We start from the raw sequence: 16839 nt of genomic DNA on the forward strand, positions 1-16839 counted from the left end.
CCTGGGCCCTGCTCCCTGCCCTCCTGGGCAGCCAGGGCAGCAAGGACGGCACCCAGGGAGCTGCCCCATGGACAGGGCCCCACAGAGACAGCACCGAGCCTCGCAGGGTAAGAGGCCCAGGGCTCTGCAAGCAGGTGGCAAGAACTTGCCTGGAGGTTCAGAGGAGAGAGAGAGATTGAAAGAGTCTGGTCAAAAAAGCAAGGAGGAGAAGGAGGAGGAGGACGATGATGAGACAAAGAAGGAAGAGAGAGATGGGTTGGCAGGGGATATAGGCCAGTCTTGATGGAAACAAGGAGAAGCAGGAGGAGGGGCTCAGGCAGCAGCAGAGGAGGAGATGGTGGAAAGTGTGGGGGAGAAGCAGGAAACACGTGGAGGGGAAAGACAGGGAGCAGTGGAGAGGGAAGAGACAGGTGTGGGGCGGTAGGGGGTGTGTGAAGAGCAGAGCGAGGAAGGGTCAGAGTGGGGCAGGCCCTCGGGAGCGTGAGTGCCCCCTGAGAGGAGGTGGTGACCCTCCTTGGGTCAGTGGGCCGAGGGCAGCAGGGGCTGGAAGGCTGGCCTCTCCACCTTCTGCTCCTTCCAGGGAGGAACCTGGCCTGTCTTGAGGGGTGACAGGCAAGAGGGGTGGGGGAGGAAGGAACCACACCCTGTCAGCTGCCCATGCCCACTGGCCCAGGAGCATGGGGTTTCATTTCTGCAGAGAATGCGGGGCACCAGCCTGGGGACAGTGAGGGGCAAGGGGCCAGGCAGTCCTCGGGCCTCCCGTGGTCTAACAGAGACCCTCACAGGAGCAGGATCCACAGCCACATGCTTGGTCTGCCATGAGCACCAAGGAGAGTGCCGGCAGCTCAGCCACCTGGTGGAGGAGGACATCCACTGCCCCGAAAGGCAGCTGCCCAGGGAGCACCCTACCCCAGGACTGCTCTGAGGGGCAAGGCTGGAGGCCAGAGAGAGGGTGCCACGTCAGGGAGGAAGCTGGGTGGGGCTGGTCAGGATCAGGGGGAGTGGGAGGGGCGGGTGGAGCCACTCCTTCTCCAGGCAGGGATGGGGCAGGGATCATCATCGCAGATTCAGAGGTTAGGGAGACTACAGGGGGCACAAGGCAGGCCTGCAGGCTTTGCTGGGACAAAAGGCTGGCCTCGTGCTCTATGAGGTGCTGCTGCGTGGTTGTAGGAAACTGACCAAGGTCTGGCAGGGGAAGCCTCTTCCCAGGGGCTCCCTTGGTAGGTGTTCAATAAATGCTATAAATGAATGACCACCCACCTTACCCGCCTGCCACCGCCACTGTCATGGCATCTTAGCTGAGGCTTTTCCCTCAGCAACTGCCCCTCGGACGTATGTGCATCCCTGCCCACCCCACATCAACCCACCTGGGCCCTCTACTGCCCACTCTCTACCTGGGCCGTAGGAAGGGGTTCCCTCCCCCGCAGGCTGGTGAGCCAGGGGAGCAGCGGGAAGGCAGAGTGGGGTCTATGCTCACAGCTCTCCCTCCTCTGCCTCCAGGCAGCCTCACCCCCTTACTCTCAACCTGCACACCTCTGGCAGTCCCAGGTGCTTTGGGGCACTAATAAACAAACAAGAGACTTAAGTCCCACAAGGATGTAAGTGGCGCAGAATGTTTGTGGTGCATCTCTAATGAGCCAGCCCCTATGGATGGCTCTGGGAGTTACACAATCAATAGGGCAGGCGGCTTCCCAGCTAGCAGGAGAGCCCCACGTTGTGAATCATGACACAATGATAGCAGTTACGGGACAACATGGCTCTAGTGTCGGGAAAGCAAACACCCGGTGCTGAGTGTCAGCACGAGGCCGAGGGGGGGGGGGGCATGCAGCTTCTGCAGTCGGAAGCTCGAGGGACAAGGGCAAGTTGGCTTTACCCTGAGCAGGGTGTCAGGAAAGGGCATTCGGGGAAGGACGAGCTTGGGGACTGCCGGAGGTAGTAAGAAGCCTAGTGCTTCTGAGGACCTGCAGGGCAGAGAATGAAGACAGGGCTGCTGTGGCAGATGGTCTCGCCTTCTGCTCAGACACCAGGTTCTGGAGGAAGGAGTAGGGTAGGATAGGGCCTATGACAGGGTGGAGGGTGTCTCCCAGGGCCCACCATCTTCAATTTTTGGCCCCAACTGCTCTCTTCTCTTTCCAGAGCTGCTGGCTGCCAAGAAGACCCACACCTGTGAGTAGAAGATTGGGGCAGCACCTGGCGCTGGGTGTGGAGAGACAGCTTAGAAGTCAGGGGGCTCCAGGGGACATGTGCAGAGGTGGCACTGAGGGAAGCAAGGAAGATGGGGAGCCCAGAGGGGAAGGGATGAAGAAACCTCAAGATCAGGGCTATAGGAGAGGAGGAGGAAGCCTGCCTGCAGAGAGGGAGACACCAGGAGAGGAGAATTAGGAAAGGGATGGGCGGGAGAAAGAGAGGAGGGTGCTGGACGGAGGCACAGGAGCTGGCAGCAGGGAGGAGAGAGACAGGGGCAGCCTCAGGGACTCAGAGAGCCTGCACCACTAGGCTTTGTGGCAGCTGAGCCACATTTGGTGTTCGTCTTGGTGGTTAACACATCCTGAAGTGTGAACAAGCCAAGCTGTGCAGAGCTGGAGAGCAGGAAAGCTTTCACCTCTGTAGGAAACATGACACACAGGAACACTCCAAGCCCTGAAAGACTGAGGCTACAGCATGTGGGAAGGAGGCTAGAGCTCAGGAAGGACTTCCCAACAGATACTGGCAAATATGCATCCTCCTGTGGACCTCTCAGCACATCAGATCTACCCACCCCCCTGGTTTGTGGGAGAAGCTACTCTCCCAGAAAATGCAGCCACTCCACCTCAGTCCCAAAGCTTCTATCACATCAGGGCCATGCATGCCCTTAGCGGCCTGAGGGTGCTCTGGGGGAAGGCCTCCAGAAGCATATGTCCCTGAATCAGTGAGGACCATTCTGGGGCAAGAGAGACCACCTGCATTTCTCCATGGCCTTCCCTTGGGTTACCTCCCAGTTCCTTCTGAGAGCTCACTGACCCTGCTCTGGCTTCCAAGATTGCTTAGAGCCTCCCTGTTCTAAGCGGAGAAATCTCGGAGGCAACAGCATCCCCTGGTCCCTAGGCCGGGCAGACAGGAGCTGGGGGGCCATCCAGGATGTTTCATCCTCCTGGCTGGAAGGTTGCTTTGCTCAGCATAATCCTGATCAGTGCCTCGCCTGCCCCTAGCCACAGGGCCCCACGGAAATGCTGAGCAGGGCCCTGTGAGGAAAGCAGGTCAAGGAGTGACGTGCTCGGGCTCGTGAGCTGGGGGATGGGAGCCAGGGACCATATGTGGGTGGGGGGGAGAAGGGGGAAACCATGGCCAAGGCTACACCCCTTTCCCCCTTCCCAGCCCACCGGTCCCATGCAACCATGCCCCACCTCATCCCAGGATGTTCTGTGAGGAACCGGGGTGACAGCCCCTCCCCCAGTCCACTGCCAGGTCCTGCGTGCCAGAGGCAGGCCAGTGGGAAAGGCCTGTAGCAGACCAAGGAGCTGCTCAAGGCCTGGCAAGATCAGAGACCTCTTAGGAAGTTTGGTGCAGAGAATCTGGGAGGGACTAACTCCCCCAGGCTGGGATGCTCAGAAAAACAGGTTCCAAACTGAGACAACCCCAAGAAGGGAGGAACTCAGGAGGGACCCCCAGACCAAGAGAGGGCCTAGCTACTGGAGGGCCCCGAAGAGGGAACCCCCAGACTGAGGGAGCCCATGGAGCAGATAAGAGGCTGAGACAGCCCCTCAGAAGGACCCCCAGGCCAAGAAACTGTAGACTCACATGCCAGAAGACCTCCCAAGCTAAGATACCGTCAAGAGCAGATGTGAACCAGAGAAACCCTCCCCTTCCTTAGGTGGGATTTGGGGCCAGACTGTCTGAATTCAAATCCTAAACCCACCACACACAGCTATGTGTGACCTTGGGCAAGTAATTTAACCTCTCCATGTCTCTCACTCTCTTCATCTTTGAAATGGGAATAATGGTACCTACCCCATAAAGTATTTTGTGAGTATTAGATAATCCACATAAAACCATAAGAAGTGTTTCTGGCACAAAGTAAACATTATTATTATCACCACCACCACCACCATCATCATCATTGTCATTATCATCATCATCTGCATTCTGATTTCAGTAGTTTTGCTCTTGAGGAAATGTCTGACAGACTAACCCTTCTTGCAGTCAGTGGGTATTTGTCTGATGATGATTCCTACTGCTATTATCATTTGTTCCCTGGCCTGAGGCATACACCACGTCTGTAGGGAGGGCAGAAGCACGGTGGGCAGCCTCCCAGACTACACCCCACTGGGCAGCTGTTGGCAGTCCACAGGGTCTCAGGTGGCACAGCCACTGCCCCCAGGGCAGACATCCTGTGACTTACCTCCAGAAACATCCCTGTCCCTGCAGTCAGTCACCTGGCAGAGGGTCAGGTTCAGGTCCTCGGTGGGAGGGGGAGTGAGAACATGGCCAGGCTCCTGTGAGCTCCACTCTGGTTCCCCAGCCAGAACTACCTCTGGCGGGTGGAAACAGCTCTTACCACGCGTGGCTGTCGCATGTGGTTTTGGAAGTTTCCAACGCCCCCCTGCAATGGCTGCCCCACCCCTCACACACTGCCCCAGGCCCAGATTGGCCACGTGGGGAGCCTGTCATCCTACTTGCTGCACCCCAGAGGGGGTGGGGATGCAGTGGGGGGGTTGTCACTCGGCCACCTGTGTGGTGTGGCTTAAACCCCCCCCACCCCAGCCCAGAAGAACTGGAGAGAGCTGGGTGCAGAGCTGCGGGCTGGAGCTCCACAGAAAGGGCCTCACCCCCAACCCAGCTGCCATCTGTGCCCCCGCCCCGGACCACCCCTGGCTGAGGACAGAGAGCTGGGGCTGTGAAGCCTGAGGCCCAGTCATGAGAAGTAAGTGAATGGGCCACCTGGGAACCGGGAAGCCTGGATGGGATGCCAGTGTCAGGCCTGGGCCTCTGGAACTGAACAGTGTGAGCAACGCTGAGTGCTCTTTCCTCCTGGCAGGGTGTGTCCCAGTCCAGGCCAAGGTCTGTTGGGATGGGTGCAGTCGCTGGAGGCTTGCTCCCTAGGCAGTTTTCTCAGAGCAGGGGGAGATGGGGGCTGTGGAAGATGCCTCTGTCAGGAGTGCTGGAGAGGAGCTGCAGGAGTAGCCGAGGTGCTCTGCCTTTCGTCTAACAAGGACTGAGCCCCAGTGCGACCAGCGCTTCACCCCAGGTCACACAGCCGCAGCAGAGGGAGGCTGGTAACTGACAGGCACCGTCCCGACTCCCCCTGCAGCGTCCCACCCACCCCTAGTGCCTCCAGCCTGTCCCAAAGTGGGTGAGAGAGGAGCCAGAGGGGTGACTGTACCCCGAAGCTACAGGACAGGGAGGGGAAAGCCAGATTGTCAGGTGGAGAGGGTTAGAAGTCTGTGTGTCTGTGTGTGTCCCCAGGTTCAGTCACCCATTCAATGAGATGGATATGGCAGGGGAGACGGGAGCAGAAAGCCTTTGGCTTCAGCCCCTTCCTGGAGTGGAGCTGTGGGCCAACAGCTAGTGGGTAGATGTCTGGGGCCCCCATGCCTCCTAGCAGAGCAAGGCTGGGTAAATCAGACAATCCTTGTGTGCATGTAAGGAAAGCTAGAGAAGCTCTCGGAGCAGAGAGCAAATGAGGAATAGGAAGCCCACGTCCCTGTGGCCTGAGGCCTGAGGCAGCCCCAGCCTCAACCTGGGGTCTTCCCACAAACCACAGAAGGGAGGCCATATTGGGTCCTGGAAAGACCCATAGGCTGAGAGTCTAGAGACCAGGTTCTGGTGCCAACTCTGTTACTGACTGGCCACGTAGCCTTAGGCAAGTCACTGGGCCCTGGTCTCCTCATCAGCGAAACAAGAGAGCTGAACTTAAAAACAAAACCAGCTTTGGAGAGGCTCCCAGTTCTGAGGACCCAAGACCAAGGTGAGAGCTCTGGTCCCCGAGGTGAGCTTCCCAAAGCTAGTGAAGGTGTTTCAACTCTCCCAGGACAGTTGGAGAAGAGGCCATAGAAAAGAGCGAGCTTGGGACAGAGATCCCAGAGCAGGTATATGAGCTGCGGTGGGCCAGGAGGGGTAAAGAGAAGAGCCAAAGACTTCCACAGGAAGAGAGGCCTTTTGGAGCTTCCGTTTCCTTCCAGCTTCAAATGTTAAGAGACCAGTCTTCCCAGAAATGCCCCCCAGTCAGCAAATCCACCCTGGCAAGCAAGGATTGAGCATGCTTCGGAGGTTGGCAGGAGAGCAGGAGTCCCTCCTGAATGAGGAAGCCACTAGGCAGCTCTATATGATATCCCTCCAACAGCTCCATCCAGGCTGGTAGTAGGAGAGAGGGCCCTTCTATGTGGGGGTAGATGCCACTGGTCCTTCTTGCTTAGACATCTCTCAGTATCTCACAGTCCCAGCTTACCTGGCTCCCTCCCCCCCAACACATACCCAGTGAGTCCTAGCCACCTCCACGCCCTCTGACCATAGCCAGGGAGAGCCCGTACACCAGGGGCTGGGGACTGTGACACCCCAGAGACCAAGGGGCAGACACACAAGGAGCAGAAACAGACCAGGAAATAAAGAGGTGTAGAGGTCAAACCCAAAGGACAGATTTATGAAATACTTGGGGAAAGAATGATGTCCCGATGGGCTATAAATGGAGAAATACCAGGAAATACCACCCAAACATGATGAAGCCCGAGACAGAGCTGGAGCACCGAAGATAGAGAGGCATAGAGACACAGAGGTTTTGGAGGGAGGGGGCTAGGCAGTAGAGGGGAGGGGGGCGCCGCGTACTGAGTACTGATCGAGGGTAGGAAGTCAGAGAGTGGGAGTTCATGGGGGTTCTGAAAGGATGGCACAGCTCCCTGCCATGGTGACCTGCTGCTAAGTAAAGAGGAAATGTCCATTAGCCAAACAGACTCCCAGCCAGCCAGAGAGACGGCGGCCCTAGTCATCTCTCTCTAAGGACACGGCCAGTGTGGAGCCAAGAGGTGTGAGGCTCCAGCTCTGGGTATGGATGGTGAGGTAGGGGGAAGGGGGGGGGGGGCGGGCAGGTGTGAGGTCCCATGCCTGTCTTTGCTGTGCCCTGGTCTTTCCAAGGCTGCTCATGATAATGAGAAGTGGTGGGCCAGGAAGAAGTCCGGGTCCCCCAGGTGCCACAGCTCTCATCCTGAGAGCCCAGGGCCACCTGAAGCCTTTACAAAGGACCCCCTCCTTCCTTGCACCACCCTGAAACCTATGCCTTTCCCCCTCCTCCCATTCCTAACAGGAACCACCCCCCTCCACCTCCCAGCCTAAGGTACTAGAAGCTGGAGCATCCCAGCCTGTCCCAGCACAGGGAAGCCTGGGCGTTGGGTTCCACCCTCCCAGGGGCTCCCTCCCCTCCCCTGCCTCTGCCCCTGACTCAAACAGGGAACAGGGACTTTCCCACGCTGAGAGCCCTGTAAGGAAGGCAGCCCTGGGGTCTCCTCTTATCCTCCCTGGCTAGTCCTTTCTGAGATCTAATCTCTACTCCTCCTGCGCCTGCAGTGCTGTCCTGGGACTCTGGGCTCAGAACAGATGGGCATGTCTATTTGAGGGGAGGGACAGTTACAGGGCAGGGCCTCAGACCCAGAGCCAGTGTCCCTGGGTTCTGCATCTCCCAGGATGGCAGACCCTTCTGGAAAAGGAGACCCAACCCTGGAGGCAGGGAAGCCACTGACTGTGACTTGGGGCTCCCACTCCTCAGAGCTTCCTCCTGGTGATTCATCCCCTCCCCACCATTCACCGGTTGTTTTCACTCAATTCTTTTGTTTCCCCTCCTTTCTCCCGTCCCAGACTGCGGGGGTGGCGGGGGCACCAGGAGGGGTTTCAGGTGGCTGGCTGTCTTTGGTGGCTTTTCAGAACCCCAGACTCTCCCTCGCCCACCTGAGTTTTAGCGTCAATACTTTCTCAGCCCTAGGATCTGGGTGTATCAGCAAAACATCCTTGCCCTGACTTGGGAGGAGTGTTCACCAGGTAGAGAACTGCTCCTCTCCTGGCACTCCACCCCCAGTCCTCCCCCTCCTGCTCCCCTGGGCTGCCACCCACCACGTGGTTTCCAGCTTTGCAGAAGCTGCGGGAAGGAGAGCTAAGAAAGGAGGGAGGCTGTTGACAGGCTGGGGTACACAGGGGACCCCTGGCCAGAGCTGTGGTCTCTGTGCAGGTGGGGGTGGGGGGAGCCAAGCTAAGAAAAGAGATGCATCCCTCTTTCCCATTCACCCATTCATTTCTGCAGAGGCCTACTAAGATGTGTGAAAGCCAGTCCACACTCCCAAAGGAGCTCAGTTGGGTGAGGAGGGCTGTTCTACCTTGGCCTTGGAAGCCTGCCCCAAGACCTGAGTAGAGGCAGGAGGAGGTGGGCACCACAGAAGAAGACCCGGGACAGAGGGAACCATGTGTCTGTGGGTCTTTACACTGGATATGAGTCCTGGCTTTAGTTCCATGGGTGGGGCGGGAGGGGTGTCTTCTCTGAATTCTGTTCCCACCCCACCTCACACTTCTCTGAATTCTGTTCCCACCCCACCTCCACACTTCACACTTTACCCCTGCAGCCAATAACCTTGGCCCCATCCCATTTCCTTGATGCACTTGGGCATCTCATCCTTACAGGGTGTATAGCTTACTAGTTGGAGAACTGGGCTCTCGAGTTACAGAGACCTGGGTTCAAATGCCAGATATGCCACTTTGGACTGTGTAACCTTAGTCGAGCGCCTTACTCCCTCCTGGACTACTTTCTCATCTGTAAAATGGGCACAATACAAGTAATACCTACTTCTCAGGGTTGTCGTAATCATTCATGAAACATATATCCAAAGCCTGGCACAGAGTAAGAATTCAGCCAAGGCTTACGTCTGTTATTACTATCCCCCCTTATTCACTGACCATGGGAGAAAAGGAGAGAGAAGGAGAAGAGAAGGCAGGCTCAGCTGGAGGCTGACAAAGCACCAGGAGGGGATAAGGACCCTCTGGCTCCTCTGACTCCATCCACTCTCCAGCAGGGCTAGGGAAGTTTCTGGGGTTGCGGGGAGAGACCCCCTAGGCTAGAGCCCCTCCTTTGCTCCTACCACTTCCTCTCTGAGGTATAGGGCACCTGGATGGGGCCCAGGGCTGGCTTCCTAAGGGGGCACAGGGCCAGGTTCTGGATGCATTCAGAGAGCGCTATCAATGAATCTCACAGCTGTGGGAAGGGCGAGGTTAGAGGGATTGGAGGGAGGGGAAGGCAGACCACCTCCTCTCTGCCTCTCCCGTATTTCCACACAGAGGAGATGCACATAACAAGCTCCCTGAGGATACTTCAAGTCTCTGAAGGATCCAGAAGAGGTTCGTTTTCTTTTCCCAGTACCGTATCATAATGAAGCTTTAGAGGTCTCACAGGCTGAGGAGAAGACACAAGAATGGGCTGAGGAAAGGATGGCCAACCCCACCCCCGAGGAGCAGCGCCTGGCACAAAAATGTCACAAGGGACTAAACTCTTGCTCCTTAAAAATGTAGGCTGAGGACCAGCAAGCTTGGGCATCAACTGGAGTTCGTCCAAATGCAGAATCTGGGCCCTCAGACCTGAGGAGGGACCAGCTCACAAAATTTCCACAAGCCCCTTGGCTGATCTTGTTTGAAATGCAAAGTGCTAGAGCCCTGCAGTCATTAGATGCCTTGGGAGCTTTCAAAGCACATAGGCACTCCTGTCTCCTGGGAGGATTTCCTTTGATGGGCCTGGAGAGAGCAGCAGCTAGGTACAAAGCCCTTCCTGAAGCAGCGGGGGGCCACAGGGGCTGGCCTAGAAGGGCCTGACCTTTGCTTGGTTGAGTTCCTGGCACTGTCAGGCCCTTAGATGGTAAGTTCCTGGCAGGCCAGGCTCCAGGGCAACAGTTTGAGTAATCCTGTGATTACTCAGCTCCCCCTCCCCAATCTGGGTTCCCATCACCTGCAGCTTCAGGCAGGAGCTTAGGGGTAGGTTGAAGGTGAGGGATCCGAGGTGTTTTTCAGCTCCTGCTCACCCCACTGCCACCTCTGCCAGCCCTTCCCGTTCTCTCCCCTCCCCGCCTCCACAGTCACACTCATGTACACCGGTACTTTCTCTTTGAGGTTTCAGGCAGATGGCATTGAAAGGGGTACAGGTGGCAGGGGAAGGAGGTAGCAGTGGGAGCTGAGGGCCTGATGCTGCAGACAGGGCCAGGGGCAGGGCGTTGGCGCTGGGACATCACTGTGGGTTTTCCTGTGTTTCTGCACCTGTCTCTCTATCTTGGGGTCTAAGTCTCTGTTGTCTGCCAAACATCTTGGTCTCTTTAGCTCGGAGGCTACAGTGTCTGGCACTCCTACCTCAGAACGTCTGACTCTGTTTCTGTCTCACCTGTGTACCTCTGTCTTGGGACTATGGTTAGGGAACACTGAAAGGTGGCTGGACTGGTGGCTGGGGTCCAAACGTCAGCGCCCCCCCCCCCAACAAGCACAGGTATTTGTGAGGGGGGTCCAAGGCTGGCCACATCATCCCATGAGAAGAGCAAGGTCTTGGTTACAGCATTGTAAGGTTCCTCAGGCTGGGACCAGCAGTGGGTCAGGGAGACATGTGTCTGGGTCACCTGTGTGGTTGGCGCGCGCACACACACATACACGCACACGGATGTGGCTCTGGGAGAAGGGAAGAGGCAGGGAGGCCTGTGGTTGACTGCTGGGCTGGAGTCCGAGTTCCCACTGTGGCTTGGCCTAATCTCCCCTCTGCTTACTTTTTTGGGTGACCCACGTTGGTTTCTCCCCTCTCTGGGCTGAGGGTTCCTGTGGAGAGAGGTTCGAGCTGTTGGAGGGGAAGGTGTGGAGACAAGCACAGACTGTACAGGGCACAAGTGCTTCTTTTGGGCCTCGGGTACCCACTGTGTGTCTTTACCTTCAGCTCTGCTCTATGGTAACAGGTGCACATAGAGTTTGCCTCTTAAACACAGTGCTTTCCACAGGTAATATTGTCATGCCTACCGTCCTACCTACAAACATTGCATGGACAAACAATGTTATTTTTTATCCTCATGTCACTGACAAGGGATCCTAGGCCTAGGGAATCTAAATGACTTGACATGCAGGTGCCTCCAAATTTTCTGCCTCATTTCCAGCTACCAATCCCCTCTTGTTCTCTCATCCCTTCCATGCATTCCAATCTGCTCATTTACTGGAAAGGATCTGAAAGGCTCACTTGCCATCTGTCCCCAATGATCACAGCCTCCTGGGTGGGTGCTGGGCAGGCAAGTGAGGGTTGGGACAGGGGAGAGAACGGACTCCTCATGGAAGAGTTTCAGATACCCATGGGCCCTGTCCCCCATGAGGAGGCAGCTGCTTACACTGGGTCAGCTCAAAGCCAGCTTGAGGGGACAACAGTTTCAAGAGGAGAGAAATGAAATTTCAGAGGGTGGTGGGCAAGTCCCTCTCCCCACCTCCCATCAGAAGGCCCTCCAGATGACCACAGTCCAGGCCTGGGCCAGGCATGGGCCATGCACTCATGGGAACACAGGCCTGCCCTATAGGCCCTCAGGGTGGGACATGGATGGGGGCACGTCAGACCTAGTCAGGGCTATATTCCTAGACCACCTTTCTGGCCCACTCCACCCCAGCCTCCCCGCTCAAAGGGGAGGCCACGGGGCCCCAATGGCAGAGAAGAGACCCCCTACCCCCTTGGGATGGGTGAAGACCTCCAACACAGTGGGAATCCCCACTCCCCTTCAAAGTTGAGCTGGGAAGGGGCCAAACGCTGGTCCCTGAACCTCAGAGGTTCAGGGGCATTGACAGGGACAGGGAAAGTAGAGGAGAATCTGGAGCCCTGGGAGGCCACAGTGAGCTCAGTGGGCAGCAGGCATCCTACTGGCCAATGAGCAAACACGAACACACGAACAGCCAGGCGTGCCTGCTGGCTCAGGCAAATGTGCCCACTGACTCACAGTCACATGGCCTTCCATGTGTACGCATGCCTTAACATGCCCACTGATGTATGTACCCCCAAAGCTGTGTACACTGAACAGCATGATGGAAAGCAAGGGAGCTAGGATGTAAACCCCTCTCTGGGGCAAACTAGCTGCATGAATCTGGACCAACAACCTTACCTCATCTGTCTATTCCTTCACTTGGAAAGGAAAAAAATTGAATGAGATGGTCTCTAACCTCAGCCAAAGCTAACATTCATGATTTGTGCATACGACCGGACCCAGAGGGCCTTGTACACACATGAACATACACACTCTCATGTGTCGATGCACACAGAGCTGCCCACGCGCCGCGCCAGGGCCAGGGGCCTGGGCGCCCTGGTTCGGTCTCTCCCTGGATCGCCAGCATCTGACAATCTGACAGACATGGCTTGTTGAGTGCTCTCCTGGGCTCCACCTTACTTCTCCTGCCCTCTCTGGGCCCCACCCTGTGGACCTGATCCCTGCCTGGCGGGTGCCTGAGGCTTCACAGGCCGGCTGAGGATGGCTGGCATCTCTAGGCAGTCCCCAGGTGCCTCCTGCCTTGGTGCACCACATCCCCCCACCCCCATGCCTCACCCACTGCCCTCAGGAGCAGAGCCTGGTGGGGGAGGGTAGCGTAGAGGAAGCCCCTTGGGCGGGAAGCAGGTGTTGTAAAGCAGCAAGAACTCCTGGCTCCTCAGGCAGAAGGGAGGCAACTGGAGGTTTTCAACTTAAAGGGCTGAGCAGGTGGTCTCTCTGCAGCCGCCTCATCTGCCTCTGCAGAGCTGACACAGCTCCTGGCTACCCTGTGAAACCCAAAAGCAGCCTCCTTGGACCCCTGGCTGAGCAGCATTCAGCACTTCACTTCTTCCATTTTGCAAGAGGGGAAGAACAACCCTGAGTGGGGTGGGGGAAGCACCAAGTCCCACCATGTCCCTGTGTCTACAGCCCAGGACATGGGGGCCGAGGCAGGTAAGGTTCCTGGGATGACTCCTGTTCTTTCTCTCTTCCAGCGCAAATCGAAGTGATTCCTTGCAAAATCTGTGGAGACAAGTCATCTGGGATCCACTACGGGGTGATCACCTGTGAGGGATGCAAGGTGAGCCTGTGCACACATGCACGCACAACCGAGTATCTTCCAGCATGAGGAGAGGGGGCTCTGTGGCCTCTGCTCTGACTCCAGGGACAGTCTCCTGAGGCGGCTAGGGAGCAGCTTAAGAGTGCCCTACATAGGAGGGCCTGTCTTAACCTGGGGACATGATTGCCTGGCAAAATGTAATCGTGCTAAGAAAGGGGAGGAGAGAAAACTGGTTGTCGGACCTGGGGAAGCTAGGGCCAGAGCCTGGGCAGGGAGCACTGGGGACGGAACTGGGCCTGGCCAGGACTGCAGCCCAGGTCTCTGCCTGCCTCCCCCAGGGTTTCTTCCGCCGGAGCCAGCAGTGTAACGTGGTCTACTCCTGCACCCGCCAGCAGAACTGCCCCATCGACCGCACCAGCCGAAACCGATGTCAACACTGCCGCCTGCAGAAATGCCTGGCCCTGGGCATGTCCCGAGATGGTGAGGCCACACAGGCAGCCCCTGGGGGTCTCTCTGGAGTCTCCAGGGCAGACATCACCCTGTAGACACGTCCTTCTGTGGGGCACGGGCTGGCCAAGCACCAGAGGTCTTTGTGGTCCCCCGCCCTCCTTTCCCCAACATCCCAGACTCCTCATCTTCTTCTTTCTGGGATGGATTCTCCTCACCCCCTTTGCCTGTGGCCCACACACCATCCAGCGTCCACATCGTGCCTCCTGCTCCATGGCTCCAAAACCAGCTCCATCTTCCTGATCTCCTATCCCCGTGCTACAACATGACACAGTGGCTAGGAACGGAGCCAGAATCAGCCCGAGAACCACCTGGAAGGCATGAGGGTAGGGAGGGCGGCTGCTGTTCCTAGTGCCTCTCTCCTGGGTCCTCGCCCTCTGCCTCCACGAAGCCCCCCATCACCACCACAGAGGGAGCCCAGGGCGGGGCTGGGGGAGGCATGAGGTGATGAGGAGCCAGAAAGAGGCTGTCAGCACTTTTCAGCGCCCAAAATAACAAAGTGAAAGGAAACACGCAGGGGTGCAAAGGGGCAGGCGGGGCGAGGGGCTGTACCCCCACACCTGGGAGGGGTGGGGGGAGTGAAAAGGCAGGAAAGAAAGAGCAGAAGAGGATGTTCAGAAACAAGCCGCGGAGCCTGGGTTGGGCTGTGGTGAGTATCTAGGTCACCAGGGAGCCTGCAGGCCTGACCACAGGGAGACCTGTGTTCTCAGCTCTCCTCTTCCTCCGACCCTCCTAGAGGGCGAGGTGACCCCAATACAGCTCGAGCCCCCCCACCACTGACTCGACCACCCCCCAGCCCCAAAATCAGGAGGCCACAGTCCTCAGTCCAGACTTACTGCTTGAATTCTGCTCCTGGCAGAAGCTGGTTTCCAGCTGGGAGAGTTTGCTTGGGAGACGGAAATGCCTGGGCTGGACCAACCCTGCAGCAAACACCTGCAGGAGGTGGGAGGGGTGTCGAGCAAAAGTGGGGGTCCCTGAGGGAAGTTATTATGCCACACTGGAGAAGCTCTGCTCGGAACCAGCTATTCAGGGAACAGCAAATGAATTCTGTAATGATCAAAATGCCTGTCGATGCTGCCCTGTCCCCTGCGCTCCTGCCTTGAAAACTCCTGATCCCCACCTCTTTCAGCTGTCAAGTTCGGCCGCATGTCCAAGAAGCAGAGGGACAGCCTGCACGCCGAGGTGCAGAAACAGCTGCAGCGGCAGCAACAGCAGCAGCGAGGACAGGTGGCCAAGACCCCACCAGCGGGGGGCCAGGGAGCTGACCCCCTCGCCTGCCCCATAGGGCTCCCAGATGGGCAGCTGCCCCTGGGCTCATCACCTGACCTACCCGAGGCCGCGGCCTGCCCCCCTGGCCTCCTGAGAGCCCCAGGCTCTGGGTCCTCCTACCCCAGCAGCCTGGCCAAGGCTGGGCCCGACAGGGCCTCATACCACCTGGAATACAGCCCCCAGCGGGGTAAGGCTGAGGCCAGCGGGGGCTTCTACGGCACAGGCAGCCAGCTGAGCCTGGAAAGATGCGCACTTCACTTTGAAGACGCCAGGCCTCCTGGGCTGGAGGAGCCAGGATGGGGCCCAGACACCTACTGTAGCCCCAGTTCCCACAGCGCCTTGGAGGCATCCTATGCCTCCCTGATGGAGACTGGTGAGCAGCTGGGCAACAGGGAGGGTAGGGATGATGAGGGGGGCCCCAGTCAGCATCCTGTGTACACTAAACATGAGGCTAAGGGTGCTGAGGGGCCAAGGAGGGGAGGCAGAGCGAGGGTAGGCCAGGCTGAGGAGGGCCCTCAGCATGCATAGGGTAGCAGCTGGCTGAGATGGAGCCCATGCCCTTCCTCCTCTGGCCCCAGAGCACCTGGTACAGAATGTTTGTAAGTCCTACCGAGAGACGTGTCAGTTGCGGCTGGAGGACCTGCTACGGCAGCGCCCTAACATCTTCTCCCGGGAGGAGGTGGCCAGCTACCAGAGGAAGGTGAGGCCAGGAGACCATGTGGGAAGGGCGCAGGGGAGTGCAGAGGTGGCTATCTGCATGTCCATCACAGATAGACACGAGTGTGTCCCCACTTTTAAATATAGGGTGTGTGTGCGTGCGTGTGTGTGTGTGTGTGTGTGTGTGTCTACACCCTAGCAGATGGATGAGGGGTTGTCCTTGGCCCCTGCCTATTAACGTTTTGTCTGGCCTTCATCCTACCTCCTCCAGCACCCAGACCTTGGTGTGTGCAGCCCTTGGTATACTCCCCTTCCCTGTACCCTCTCTTTTTTTTTTTTTAATTTTTACTTATTTATGATAGTCACAGAGAGAGAGAGAGAGAGAGAGGCAGAGACATAGGCAGAGGGAGAAGCAGGCTCCATGCACCGGGAGCCCAACGTGGGATTCGATCCCGGGTCTCCAGGATCGCGCCCTGGGCCAAAGGCAGGCGCCAAACCGCTGCGCCACCCAGGGATCCCCCCATACCCTCTCAACGATAGCAGTAGTCAGAACGCTGATTACCGTTTGTCAAGCACCCCTTCTCTGCCGGGCACTGTGCTAAATGCATCACAGAGATCATCCTCTACCCTTCCAATGGCAACCTGTGAGGTTGGCATTTATTTCTGTTTTTAACAGACTGGGAAACGGAGCTCAGAGAAGTTAACAGACTTACTCTAGGTCACAAAGTAGTGCAGCCACAGGCACGTTCAGATCCACAGGGCTCCAAGGTTTATGCTCTTTTTCATCATACTCTTAACAAGACCACCTGTTCTAAAAAACACCCACTTGGCACGGAATTTTTGTCACTCTACGTTATTAAGACCTTTAGGTAGGTCTTTTCGGGGAGAGGGGTCAGTGTGTCCTTGTCACTTCAACAGAATGCAAGCTCTTTGAGGCAAAGCTGCATCTCAGATGTTTTTTTATTTCACCATGACGGCTGAGTGCCCACGGCTGGTGGGTGCTCGGTGAGTGCGACCCAAGTGTACATCTGTGCTAGGACAGGCTAAATAGCCAGAGAGGAGAGTGTGAGAGTTCTGAACCTCAGCCTGGGCTCCCAGGGGCCTTGGGAGGGTGGCAGGGTCATAAATGGGGCAACCACAGGACCCTCCTCCTTTGCAGTCCATGTGGGAGATGTGGGAACGCTGTGCCCACCGCCTCACAGAGGCCATTCAGTACGTGGTGGAGTTCGCGAAGAGGCTCTCAGGCTTTATGGAGCTCTGCCAGAATGACCAGATTGTGCTTCTCAAAGCAGGTGCCCAGGGAGAGTGGGCTGGCCTGAAGGGGGGGCAGAGCATGGTGGGGGGCGCTGAGCAGATGGAGGTGGCTTAAAGCAGGATATGGAG

The 16839-nt window shown here is 57.3% G+C and overlaps 1 protein-coding gene across 10 annotated transcripts in view; it reads left to right on the forward strand.

The window, feature by feature from the left end:
- Positions 1 to 16839, forward strand: part of RORC (RAR related orphan receptor C) — a 27774-nt gene continuing 10935 nt past the window's right edge. Inside the window, exons 1-9 of one of the 10 annotated variants that reach the window (XM_072766550.1) lie at positions 4 to 107; positions 2137 to 2166; positions 4741 to 4900; positions 9286 to 9345; positions 12959 to 13044; positions 13362 to 13503; positions 14660 to 15172; positions 15378 to 15499; positions 16616 to 16748. In XM_072766550.1, coding sequence (XP_072622651.1) covers positions 4894 to 4900; positions 9286 to 9345; positions 12959 to 13044; positions 13362 to 13503; positions 14660 to 15172; positions 15378 to 15499; positions 16616 to 16748 — 1063 coding nt within the window. In that variant the 5' untranslated portion in view covers positions 4 to 107; positions 2137 to 2166; positions 4741 to 4893. Of the gene's footprint in view, positions 108 to 2136; positions 2167 to 4740; positions 4901 to 8265; positions 8381 to 9009; positions 9346 to 12958; positions 13045 to 13361; positions 13504 to 13649; positions 13857 to 14659; positions 15173 to 15377; positions 15500 to 16615; positions 16749 to 16839 lie in introns of those variants that run through there. The other 9 variants (XM_072766552.1, XM_025983054.2, XM_025983051.2 and 6 more) reach the window with 9 other exon arrangements.

Source organism: Vulpes vulpes, chromosome 8 (genome assembly GCF_048418805.1).
Source record: "Vulpes vulpes isolate BD-2025 chromosome 8, VulVul3, whole genome shotgun sequence".
NCBI lineage: Eukaryota > Metazoa > Chordata > Mammalia > Carnivora > Canidae > Vulpes > Vulpes vulpes.